General features: G+C 52.3%; 1 protein-coding gene and 1 long non-coding RNA gene across 2 annotated transcripts; both read left to right on the top strand.

Moving 5' to 3' along the window:
* Positions 1–1,967: 1,967 nt before the first annotated feature.
* LOC136521052 (uncharacterized) lies at positions 1,968–2,983 on the top strand. Its single transcript, XR_010775489.1, has 3 exons — positions 1,968–2,245; positions 2,565–2,656; positions 2,850–2,983. It is a non-coding gene; the product is annotated as an uncharacterized lncRNA (long non-coding RNA).
* Positions 2,984–8,967: 5,984 nt separating this feature from the next.
* Positions 8,968–10,464, top strand: LOC136523299 (uncharacterized). The gene is made up of 4 exons (XM_066517025.1): positions 8,968–9,153; positions 9,234–9,414; positions 9,523–9,859; positions 9,942–10,464. Exons 1-4 carry the CDS (start codon positions 8,968–8,970, stop codon positions 10,462–10,464), a joined length of 1,227 nt encoding a protein of 408 aa, XP_066373122.1.
* Positions 10,465–13,000: the final 2,536 nt, after the last annotated feature.

Here is a 13,000-nt window from a genome sequence, read left to right as displayed (position 1 = left end):
TTTAAGATCTTTGCTCTTTTTGTTCTTGGTAGGTTGAACAAGACGCTACCCAATTTGACTTTCAGAAGAAAAGGACAAGGTGGAAGCAACTTCATATCAACCGTGGCGAACACACATTTGGACCTTGATGCAGTAAAAACAATGTGTAGCGAGTGGGTAAGTTCTTACTGTATCTCCTCTTATGTTTCCTGTCATAATCTGCTCAGCTGAAGCTTACATTGATATGAGCTCTTTCCTTGTTAGCTTGAAACATGAGAATTTTAAGCTATTTTCCACAAAAAAGAATAGTTAGAAGAGTGGTTTGTTTCAAAGTAGAATTGAAACCCTTTCCATCACTCACATCGGGTTGTCTCTACTGCAACACTTTCCATTACTCACATCAGCTCTTTGGTACTGTAGCACTATTTTTTATTGTACATACAGTACACTTTAGCAGTCTATGGTAAAGACTTTACCGTAAAGTATTGCTTTACTTTAACAATTGCACTCTGTCGTGCTATTTAGACCTAGGAGCACTACTTGTTGCCACCAAAATTTTCGTCTCGTTCCCACCCAAAACTTCCTGCCTCTCAGACGCCTAATTTTTCAAAATCTTCCCTGCTCTATCCTGTGCCGCTTGACTGTAGACCAAAAGTCCCTACCTATCATTCATGATTTCCGTAACTTTGAAATCACATATTATTTCTCGCTCAACCAATCTTCTTGCAAATTAACAAAAAAACACTAAAACTACACATTATTTTCCTCTCAAATATCCCCTTGCGACCAATCTTGAAAATAAACAAAAAAGTGTCACATGGTTCTAATTCTTATGCAATTAGACCAGACATGCTTCTCATAGTTCCCATTGTAACCACACTGTAATTCTATTTTTTAATGTTTCACTGGTTCTTTTAAAATATAATTGTAAAGCACCTTAGACCATGTTACTGCGATGCTTGAAACACTCTTTATGGTTGGAGGAATGTATATCATTCTTTATATATCTTATAAGTTTTTCATTGACTACTTAGATCCTGGTGCTCTGGATTTTATTATAACTTATTTTTGATTGAAGATATGTCATAGTTTTTTTTATCTATATTTGCATGCAGTCATCAATTTTGATAGTTCAGTTTACCTACTGAGTGCCGAGACAGAGTTGTAATTCTCCTTCCAAAAATGTATGGTCCTGTCAGTTTTCTGTTCAACCAAGTGGATGCCTGTGTGCCATAAATTACTGTAATGGGTGCTTAGTGAGTTCCGGGGACTACTCCCTCTGTTCTAAATTATACTTCACTAATTCACTTTGACCAAGCCTTAAGTCAATTATACTTCACTAATTCAAATCTGAGAGTAGCAGTACAATGGTATCTGAATGCGCTCACCTCACCCTTTTCTTTTATTTTCTGGTTTAGCTGATCCGTGTTTGTAATATATATCACTTTGTCATCTCCAAGCAGCTGTCAGGCATGAAAGTACATTGGTAAGAGATCTCTACAAACCCAATCAAATGTGCTCATGGTTTCTTCAACATTCTACAAACCCCATGCTATACATAGTTTCTTCAACATTCTATATAATGACCTCATGGCGCCCACATACAGTCATGCAATTTAGCAATGTGCTTTTACATCATGCTTTTAGCTTCGTGATCTGAAGCACATTGTAGTCATTCTTAACTGACGTTCACAACTATGCTGCTTTTACATCCTGCTTCTAAAACCATGCCGGAGTCCAATTAAATTAACTTGAGGAACGATGCATTATCTGAACTTCTGAGGTTGCTCATTCTGTTGCATAACACATTCCCAGTTGAATATACATTATCTGAACTTCTGAGGTTCAGGTCATTGTTCAAGAAACATAACCAAACATTACTTTCGGAATTTTTTTTTTTTGCAAACAATAGTAAAACAAAGTAACATATTAGCAGCAAGTTACCAATAGAGGGAATGTAGTTTAGATAGAGGACTTAGATGCTCCTTGGAATATGATCTGCTAGTACTTCAGAGTTTCAGACCATGTGATTGACTCTGAATATATTTTATACTATATTTTTCTTTTAGTTTGTGCTGTGACACTTAAATTTGTATGCCTCTGCATTTTCACATACACTATTTACAGAGGGATTGACCCACGGCAGGAGACGAGGTAGCCTTGAAGCAGAGCAAGAACATCCGTCCATCTGACGACAATAGGAGTGGCACGGCTGAAGTGGACTAGGAGGGATGCACTACCTGATTCTGTACTGCCCAAATGCAGGGTATTATTAGCCTTAGCTTGAACTAAAAGATAATGTGCTGACAGTTTTCGGAAACCTCACTAAATTCTTTTCTTCCACTCTGAATCTGTGCAGTCACACAAATCTGATAAACTAAACAACCTTGCTTGACTATGTTTTTTCAACCTGGGTAATTCATAAATCTGAACAAACGTTTCAATTTTCAAGTCACTTGCCTTATTCGCTTACTTTAACGAAATTTGTTACAATGAGTGCTAAACTTGACAGCGTATAAAGGCCAATTTTCATTCTTTTTTGCTACCATTTCAACACTAAGTGCTTCGCTTACGTGTCTGTGCAGGTCATCCAAAGTCGCAAACTAAGATCTACTGTCATGTATACAAAAAGGGTGCCCAAGCCCAGGAATTGGTCATGTCTTCTGCTAGGTTACATGTAAGTTGAACCTTTTATGATCTTTTTGTTTTGTACATTCATAGATATGTAATGCAGCGCCGATTGCTACGTTCACCTAGAGCCCGCGCTGCCGCGCATTGCGCGGGGGAACTGCCTAGTTATTTATGATCATTTGGTTAGTACAGTGTGGATTATTTCATATTCTGCAACTGACTAGAGACTTGATATGCAGAGCAACTTGTCTGAACCTCGATGAGAGCTTCTCTATTTCCTCATCACAGGGAAAGACAATCAAGATTCGCCAGAAGATCTCAATGAAATATGATCAACTATTAGCTATATCAGTTGGCCCCTTCTTCGTTGTCCAACAGGGACTAATATTAACCTAATAGATTTATTTATGACATCTGTAATATTTTAATTATGAGTGTTTCAACAATGTTCAAGGAGGTAATAAAGTCCATGTCATCTGAAGAAATAAAACTGAAGAGGTTTGTGATTTGTGTGTGTTTTTATTATTTAACTTGATAATAATCAAATGCCTATCGTTTTTAGAGATAACCAAATACCCTAATTGTTGATTAGCTATCCATTTTAGTATCAAATGCTGAATTGAACAGAGATACCACATGAAGTAAATCACCAGCATCAACGCGTCACCTACTTGCAAAGATCTTCAGAAAAGCTAAAAGAAAGCAACTGGCATTATATGGATCAATACGTACGGATGATGATGGTGTTAGCTTACTGTTCATCGGTGATGAAAATTCAGGTTGGGGGACTGTTTGAGGATATCTCAGTCACCAATTGAAGAAAGTGAGGCGTTACTAAAAGAGCACTAGTAAATACGGCAAAGCAACATGAGTGTGGGTCCGTTGGAGGAGGCTACTCATAAAATATGCTGTGAAATTTGTTTTATTATGGAAAGAATTAATAAAGGATACGGCAAAGCAATTATGAGTATGAATCTAACAAAATATATTTGTAAAAATTGTGGCGTTAATAAAATTTAATGATAAATAAATTAATTCGTTGGCAGGGACATCAAGGATTATATATTGATGAATTCGCAGGTGAGCTTTCATTAGTATTTAGATTCAATGTTCAAAACAAATACATATCATTTTCGTACTCCCTCTGTCCCAAAATGAATGTAAATCTCATGTTTCTCAGAGTCCAACAATTTTAATTTTGACCAAATATATAAAAAACCATTAATATTTATGATGCGTAATAAGTATTACTAGATTAATCACGCAATATATTTTCATGACAAACCTAATTAAAAATTCAAATGTTGATAATATATTTTATAAATTTAGTCAAGCTTGATTCTTTGACTCCTTGTAGCGAGATTTACATTCTTTTGGGTGGAGGGAATTTGTCGGAGTAGATACGAAATGCTATAATACTCCCTTGTCCCAAAAAAAAAACTCACTTTTTCTGAAAAACTATTTTTTCCAACTTTGATCAAATATATAAGGAAATAATAATAATAATTCTAATTAGCATTATTGGGTAAATCAACGAAGATGTGACGTACGTGCAGCGTCAATGGCTTGTGCGGCGAGTATTCAATTCAATTCAAGCAAAAACCTTCAGTGTTTGTAGTATTGTCTCTACTTGTCTCCATGATTTTTCCTTCGAGTTATCAAACGTACTAACTAGTTGTAATCCCTTAGTCCCTTTTGTTCCTGTAACCCTTTTAAATACTACCATGACCTCTAAAAAATCTGAGGGTTCAAGTAGTTATGCGATAATACCTTTTTAAACAACTTTGCACTGATACTTTTTACCGACGTCGCCCATGCAACTGGTTCTCTTCTAGTAGCTTTGTTCATCACTTCCAAATTTTGATTAACAGCTTGCATGTCCGTGCCATGATATGATTTTGGCTGGGCACTGCCCCTTGCTCAGTAACGTCCCGTCCCTTCTTGCTTTTGCAGGTTTCATGGAGCACCGTGCCACCGCTTCACTGTTTCACATGCATGTAGGGGCGAAAACAGATCAGATACGGATCAATATCCTGATATCATATTTGTTTTTATATTTCTGGTCCGATGTTGGTGTTTTGGACCGGGGGCTCTCAACCAACTAGTAAATTTGTACTGCGTGTTCCCAATTCCGGATGGTGATGCAAAAAGACACAAGGCTTATACTGGTTCAGGCAATTGGTGCCCTACGTCCAGTCTGAATGATCGATCTTGTATTCATTGTACCGAAGTGCTTATAGTAGGGGGTTACAAGCTAGGTGACGGAGGGAGCTAGTCCCCGGTCTCGGCGGGGAGTGACGTGGGCTGCTTGAGACGTTGCTCTCAGGCGGCAGGGAGTGTGCGTGTTACAGGGTGTTGTTCTTCGTGAGTGCCTCCCTCCTCCGAAATGGCCCAAGTCCTTTCCTTTTATAGTTGAAGGGAGGACCAGGGTAGTACATGTGCCACTATGCGGCGTCGTGCGAACGGAGGCGGCGTGTCCGAGCCCTGTAGCATGTTCCTGTAGCGGCGTGGTCGTCGGAGTGGTCCGTCATTGAAGCGCGGGGGCGACGTGCCGGTCACATCTGATCCTGTGCGTCATGAGAGCTCCAGTGCTGTCTCGGGGCGGGCGCGGCGGTCAGCGTGCGGGTCGCTGTGGATTGACTGTGCGCGAGGCCGAGGCTCGGTTGGTGCCGAAGCGGAACCGTGGTGGGGGTCTCGGCAGACGTGAATCTCGAGATGGCCGATGCCCTGACGTAGGGTGCCGAGGCTCGGAGGGAGCAATTGCTCTGGTACGCTGATTCGGAGGCGATGGTGACCCGGGCCAGACTTCCCACGCCGCACTGTCTTTGGGGCGGGGATCGTGGGGTACAGTGTAGTGCGGGCGCTGATCGTGGGCACAGCGCCAGTATACAGTGGCCGGTAATCCCCGCCGTGCCCTGTCTTAGCCGGTATGGCGTTGATGCGACTTCTCGTCACATCGGCCACTCCGTGGTGTCGAACCGTCGTCCGGCTGAGATTGCGGGAGTGGTTGACGCATTAATAGGACATGACATGCTGTCGGGAAGACTGGCCGAGGCGGGAGCGAGGAGTTATTGACAAGCCAGCCTCGAGCGATACGGAGAATAGCTGTCTCGTTCGAGGCTGTACGCACGGGGCCTCGGGCAAGACGGAGATCGGGCTCCTCGCCGAGGCCTCCTGCGAGAGGTCTCACGCGAGGCGGAGATTTTGTCTGGGCGCCGAGACCTCCCTTGTGAGGCCTCAGGCGAGGCGGAGAGCCGGTGGGCTCGGACGGGGCCGGTGATGAATCCATGGCTGACCTCCTGGCTTTGCTGTTGATGGGATTTAAGTGACTCCTACGGTGTACGTTCGGGGTACCCCGTTCTATGGTACCCGACAGTAGCCCCCGAGCCCTAGGGGAGTGCGTGCACTCTCCCTGAGGGTTTGTCGAGACTTGGCTTGCAGTCGCTCCTGTAGGGTTTGTGTTTTGCTTCTTGAGGTTTTGGCGGGTGCGCGCGAGCGCACCCGCCGGGTGTAGCCCCCGAGGCCCTGGAGGAGTGGAGTCACTCCTCCAGGGGCTTTTTCCGTGTTTTGAGTGAGGAATTTTTATCGTATTTGCCGAGCCCACCAGTGCGAATTCGGGTCACGGGGTTTCGGCACGGTCGCAGGGAGAGCCCCTGAGCCTCTGCATGAAGCAAGAGGGCGATCAGGGGTGCCCCTGACTTTTTGCACGACCCTCACGCTTCCTTTTTGCTCGGAAGGAGGGGTGGAATGCACCAGGCTACCCTCGGTGGACACGAGCGGTGGCACTTCTGGTGAGCTGTTATCGGGTAAGTCCGAGTGGAGGCCTGTGCCCCATTCGCTAGGGGACGGCTAGCGGTCCAGAGACGCACTCCAAGAGTACCGGAGGGTTTCTCTAGTGGGTGCCGAGGCCGTTCGCTGGGCCCCGGTGGCTCGGTGCCTCCCTGCGGTGGGATCCCATTCGGAGACCTCCCTACCGATCTCGGACACGACTTAGGATGCCCTGAGCGATCGTTCGCTCGGGCCTCGGCCATACGCGGGCTCGCCCATAGTCGTCCCTGACTCTGTTGCCCTGGGGCGGCTGTCGAAACCCTAGGGGGCCCAGCCTTCGAACCCCTGGACTGTAATGGGCTCGATGCCCTTTATCATGTTTGTCACGAAACTTCTAGCGCGGACTTAGGTCGTTTGTCTTTGTCTTGGGTGCAGGAGGAGCCTCCGAGCCTCCGCCCGGAGCGAGAGGGTAGTCAGGGCCCCCCTGGCTTTTTTGTTCGACCCTCACATATCCTTTTCGTTCAGATGGAGGGGTTGTTTGCCGAGCCCTTTCGGGTGCGGGCCGGAGCCGCTGGGTCTCGGCAAGGTTGTAGGAGGAGCCCCCTAGGCTCTACACGGAGCAAAGGGGCCATCGGGGGTTCCCCTGACTTTTTGTACGCCCCTCGCTTGTGAGGGTTTGTTTGCCGAGCCCATTCAGGTGCGAGCCGGAGCCGCTGGGTCTCGACAAGGTTGCAGGGAGGGCTCCCTAGCCTCTGCACAGAGCGAGAGGGCCATCAGGAGCTCCCCTAGCTTTTTGTATGACCCTCGCGCTTCCTTTTCGCTCGGAAGGAGGGGTTGTTTGCCGAGCCCATTCGGGTGCGAGCCGGAGCCGCTGTGTCTTGACAAGGTTGCAGGAAGAGCCCCCTAGCCTCTGCACGGAGCAAGAGGTCCGTCAGGGGTTCCCCTGGCTTTTTGTACGACCCTCACGCTTCCTTTTCGCTCGGAAAGAAGGGTGGAATGTGCCAAGCTACCCTCGGTGGGCACGAGCATTGGCACTTCCGGTGAGCTGTTATCGGGTAAGTCCGAGTTGAGGTCCGTGCCCCGTTCGCTAGGGGATGACTAACGGTCCAGAGACGCACTCCAAGAGTACCGGAGGGTTTCTCTAGTGGGTGCCGAGGCCGTTCGCTGGGCCTCGGTGGCTCGGCGCCTCCCTACGGTGGGATCCCATTCGGAGACTTCCCTGCCGGTCTCGGACACGACTTAGGGCATCCTAAGCGTTTCGCTTGCTTGGGCCTCGGCCCCGTATGGGCTCGCCCGCGGTCGTCCCTGACTCTGTTGTCCCGAGGCGGCTGTCGAAATCCCTAGGGACCCAGCCTTCGAACCCCTGGACCGTAATAGGCTTAGAGCCCGGTTCCTTCATATAAAAGGAATAGGGCGGGGGGGAATATCTTCCCCATCGGCTTGGTAACGGCAGGCGCGCCTTTTGATGCGGTTTTCTAGGGAGACGGAACGATGCCTACTGCCACAGCAGTCGGGCACGATGTGGTGGATGGGATGTAACTGTTCCCGCAATTAATGAGAAAAAGGTGGGCACGTGGGCGGTGAAATCGGATTGGGGTTAACCGCGCCGGATTCCGGGGAAACTTCCCCGATTTCATCGCCCATTCGTTTTGCCTTCATCCTGCATAAATACTCAAAGAGCCTCGCCCCTCCTCACCTTACCTTGCCAGCATTAGCTCTGTCTCCATCGGGCCGTCGCCAGAGCAGCGGGTGCCGGGAAGAAGAAGGGAGAAGGGCGAACCAGGAGAGAGCGAGAAAGAGAGAGAGAGAGAGAGAGAGGAAAAACTCACCGCTGCATTCGAGCCTTCCACCGCACTCATGGCCGGCGACATCGTTGTCATCGAGGCGGACCCTTGGGACCCTTCCGACGTCACCGTGGAGATGCTTCAGTCGCTCATCGATGGTGGGCTCCTTCGTCCGGTGACGGACCCCAACAGGCTAGAGTGGATTGCTTCGTCGGGTGAGCCAGAGCCGAGGCCTCGCGACGGTTACGTCGTGAGCTTCGTCTCCTTTCACGAGCGCGGCCTCGGCGTCCTGGCGGATCGATTCATGCGGGCGCTCCTGCATTACTATGGCGTGGAGCTCCACAACTTCAACCCCAACTCCATCGCACAGGCGGCCATCTTCGTTGCCGTCTGCGAGGGGTACTTGGGGATTGCTCCCCATTGGGAGTTGTGGCTCCATCTCTTCTGGGCGGGGCATACCACTAAGTCGACGGGCACGTCGGGCACGAGGAAAGCGACGAGGGCCGGCGGCTACACTCTCCAAGTGCGCCAGGACCACCAGCACCTCTATATCTCGGCCCAGCTCGCGTCATCCAATCACCGATGGTACACGAGCTAGTTCTATCTTCGCAACGACGACGGCGGGCTTCCCCCCTACACTGGGCGGATTGTGGGGAGCAGCCCGGAGAGGTGGAAGTTTGGTGTCCCGAGGGAGGATCAACCCAAGCTGCAGCCGCTTCTAGAGGGCCTGGAGAGGCTGCGGGGCCATGGCCTTACTGCGGCCTTGGTCGTGGCTGCCTTCCACCGCCAGAGGGTGCTGCCGTTGATGGCTCAACGGCGGCGCCTGTTCGATATGAGGCCGGGTGAGCCCAATGAGGGCATTTGGATGTCCTCCTCCGCCCTTTCCGACGAGGAAATTCTTCATCGGGTGGAGGAGACAGTGGAGGCGAAGCTGAGGGGCGACAACCTAACCCCCATCGTGATGCGCCCATCACAGGGGTTCCTCTCGCTGGTAAGTCGTGCGCCGCTGTAGCCCCGAGCCTCCTCCATTTCTCCTTCTCGTTCCCTTATGAGCGTTCGCCGTTCCTGCAGGGGATGAGGGACGTGCGCGCCTCTCTGCCGCCCGTTCCCGAGGACGCGAGGCGGCGGGCAATCAACCAGGCGCACGACGAGGCGCAGAAAAAGCGGAAAGACGCCAAGGCGGCAAAGCGCACGAAGAAGATCCTCGCGCGCGAGGAACTAGATAAGTGCCGCCGGCAGCAGAGGAAGGATGGCCTCCCGTTGGAGGAATCCCCATCGCCGTCGCTATCGATGGAGGCCTCGGACGGGGATGATGAGGGCGAGATGGGGCGGGGTCCCCTGGACCATCTCCCTGATGTAGGGGAGACGGTGCCCGGGGCATCGGCCAGCAGCCCGGCGCTCCTAGGAGAAGGAGGAGGAGCAGACCCGGGGTCGGTAATTGCCTGCTCTGGGGCCGAGGCCGACACGCCCGAGGTGCGGGCGTTGGGCAAACGCGCCGTCAGCCCGGTGGGCCCAGTGGCGGCGGTGGAGCAAGTGGCGGCGGAGGCAACACAACTGCCCCCGCAGAGGACCGAGGGGGCGCCGGGGTCCGTTGAGGACCAACCAGTGCCGATGGACACAGAGGCGATGCCTCTGCCGCCGCCACCGCCTTTGCGGACAAGGGTCGCCGTGGCGAAGCGGTTGCCACCCCGCTCGAGGTAGGTGTATTTTTGGTGGGGTCGCAGTGCCTTCTATTCGTTCTTTTGTCTTGTGCTGACCCTGTGATCGTCTTGTCCTTAGCCGAAAGCGGCCTGCGGAGGTGCCTACCTTAGCGCCCCTTAAAGCACTCAAGGTTAACCCTGGCTCCACCGCCCACTGGGTGGCGGAGGCGCAAGCCGTCCTGCAACATGGCGTGGCGTCGGCTAGGGTTGACCCAAAGGAACCGGCCACCCAAGAAGGGGCTGTCGAGGCGGCCCTGACACAGGCGGGGGAGGGAGTGCCTCCGCCCCGCGATGGCGAGGCCCGTGGGTCGGATGCAGTCGTGGTTCCCTTGGCCGCCGAGTCCACCAGGACCGAGGTCCCCGGGGTTTCACAGGCCGGGGTGACGGAGGCTGTGGCGCCTCGGACTGTCGAGGCCACTGCGGTGGGCATCGGAGCCCTCACGGCCGCCGAGGCCACGATGGCGGGGGCCGGAGCCCCTGAGACCACCGAGGCCGCGATGGCAGAGGCCGGAGCCCCTGGGACCACCGAGGCCACGATGGTAGAGGCTAGAGCCCCCGGGACCACCGACGCTGACGTGATCGTGGTGGGGCTGTCGGCCTAGGAAATGGGGATGAAGGCGGTGGAGGCCCTAGCGGCACCCTTGGTTCAAGGCCCGCCGCTATTGCGGGAGAGCACCCGGGAGGTGGAGGCCCTTCCAATCTCCTCCGACGATACTTCCCGGGCGCAGGAGATGGCCGGCGCCGAGGTGGTCGGTGTCGTGGAACAGCCGGTTCCAACCCCGAGCGAGGGAAGCTCGGCCCTCGCACAAGTACGACCCGAGCCTCGCGGGTGGGAACACCCGCGTGTCTTGTGGTAGAGCCGGGATGATCCTGGGCGGAGCCTCTGTTTGCCCTTGAGGACATGGCCGAGGGCGACCGCTGGGACACGTTCGAGCAGTACCGTGAGCTGGCGGAGCGGTCCCTACGGACAGCGCTGTCCGTGGTGGCCAACGATTTGCCCGGAGTCGCCCAGGTTCGTGCTTTCTTTTCCCATGCGGTGGTCTTTTTCTGAATTTTCTTCGTAGGGATTGACCCCTATTCTGTTTCCCCGAGGAGCTCGAGACCCAATCTCTTGGGAAGTCGGTCTTTCTCCGCCGGGAGAGGGATGTCTGGGACTAGCTTCAGCGGTAGAAAGGTCTTCTGGCAGGCGCCAATGAGCTTCTATCGGCGCGGAGCGTAGAGGTGGAGGACCTCCGCCTTCGTTATGCCGATGCGAAGGTCGAGGCGGCCACGGCCCAAGGGCAACTCGCCCCTCTAGCGGCGCGGGTCAAGGAGCTGGAGGAGGAGCTCACCCGCGCGGCCAGTGATCGGGATGCCTTCAGGTCTCGAGCCATAGAAGCTACGGCCTCGGCCACGGCTCTTGCTGGGCAGCTAGGGGCGGAACAGAATGCGCACCAGCTGACGAAAGGCGCTTTGGATGAGGCCCTTGCAGCGGTTGAGGCCTCGCGAACCGAGGCCGTGGTTTGGAGGGGAAAGGCCGAAGGTGAGTCCTAGTCCCTTCGTTTTATTCACTTTTTCTTATGTTCATTCCCTAACTTCCTCGTGTGACGCAGAGCTAGGGAGTGAAGCTTCCAGGGCGGCCGAGGCTTCTCGGGTCGAGGCTCAGCGCCTGAGGGAGAAAGCTGAGGCCTTTTGGGTCGAGGCCCGACACTGGGAGCTTAAGGCTAAGGGTGAGTTCCATAGGCTTCCATCCCTATTTAGCTTGTTTTTTCTCTCGCTCAACCCCATTCCATTTGCTGTGGCACAGAGTCAGAGGCGGAGGTTACCCGGGCAGCCGAGGCTTCCGGCGCGGTGCATGCGGTGCTCGATACCGAGATCGGGGAGCACGAGGTGCTGAAGAGTGCCGCCCGCACCGCCTGCGAGGCCTTGGAGGTCGAGGGGGTTTAGTCAGGCAGCTCCCTTGGGAGCCTTCTGATTGCACTGAGCGATCAAGTGCGTGAGCGACTCCGAGGAGCACTGCACATAGGCGTCAAGCGCGCACTGGCCGTCATCGCCTCACACTACGTCGGTGTTGACCTTCAAGCCATCAGCGATGGCTATGTCTTGCCTGATGATGACGATGAGGCCGACGAGGTGGTGACGAAGCTGTTGGAGGCGGCGGAAGGCCCTAGCGCCGCGCTGGCAATGTTGTTTGAAGAGGAGGTGGTCCCTCCCCCGCCTTCTGCCGATGCCGGAGGTCCTGAGCCTTGACCTGGGCCCAGGCGGCCATGTAAATAGAGTAGGAATTAAATTTGCATCGTAACGCTTGTGGTCGTCGAGGCCTCTCTTTCTAAAGTACTCGTGTTTCTTTAATCGCTTGTCTTGTATTTCCGAGCCTCTGCCCTCTTGTTGTCTCCGATCTAATTTCTTTGCAAAAAACCTCTTTGGAGCCTAAGCCGTTCCCTAGGCGAAAGGTGGTGAGGGAGCACCGTAGCCCGGAGGCTTAGGCCGTCTCGCGACTCAACCAGCTTTCTGGCCCTGAGGCGGGCTTTTGGTCCTTGGGTTTTCCGCAACTGATTCGTCAGAGCTTGCTAGAGGGCTTGGCGTAGGAATTTTTTCGAAAAACAACTGGAAAAATGGTGCGTGGGACTTTAGGGGGAATCCCCCATCTAGCCCTCGAGGGAGATTCGGTTCTGCGGAGGCAGAGCTGAGTCTCCCTTATAGTGTCGTCGTATTGCCAAGACCAATCGATAGGCTTGGGGAATTTATCGAGAAATTAGAACAACTAAAAAATGGGTTTCAATTGTATTCTGAGAAACAATATATACAATGCTTGGAATTTTAAGGATAAAAGCGACGTAGCTATTCTATGTTCCAGGCGTTGGTGAAGATTTTGCCCTTTTCATTGGCTAGCTTATAGGCCCCGGGCTTCAGCACTTGGGCGATGATGTATGGTCCTTCCCATGGTGGGGTCAGCTTGTGGCGGCCCTTGCTGCTCTGTGCTAGCCTCAACACCAGGTCGCCTACCTTCAAGTCTTGGCCTCGGATGTGCCGGGCCTGATAGCGTCGTAGGGTTTGCTGGTATTTAGCCGAGTGCAGCAGCGCGATGTCTCGGGCTTCCTCCAGTTGGTCGAGGGCGTCCTCTCGGGTGGTGTGGTTGCTTCGTTCGTTATAGGCATG

Source organism: Miscanthus floridulus, chromosome 18, assembly GCF_019320115.1.
Source record: "Miscanthus floridulus cultivar M001 chromosome 18, ASM1932011v1, whole genome shotgun sequence".
NCBI classification, from domain to species: domain Eukaryota; kingdom Viridiplantae; phylum Streptophyta; class Magnoliopsida; order Poales; family Poaceae; genus Miscanthus; species Miscanthus floridulus.
This window is presented reverse-complemented; position numbering and strand designations above follow the sequence as displayed.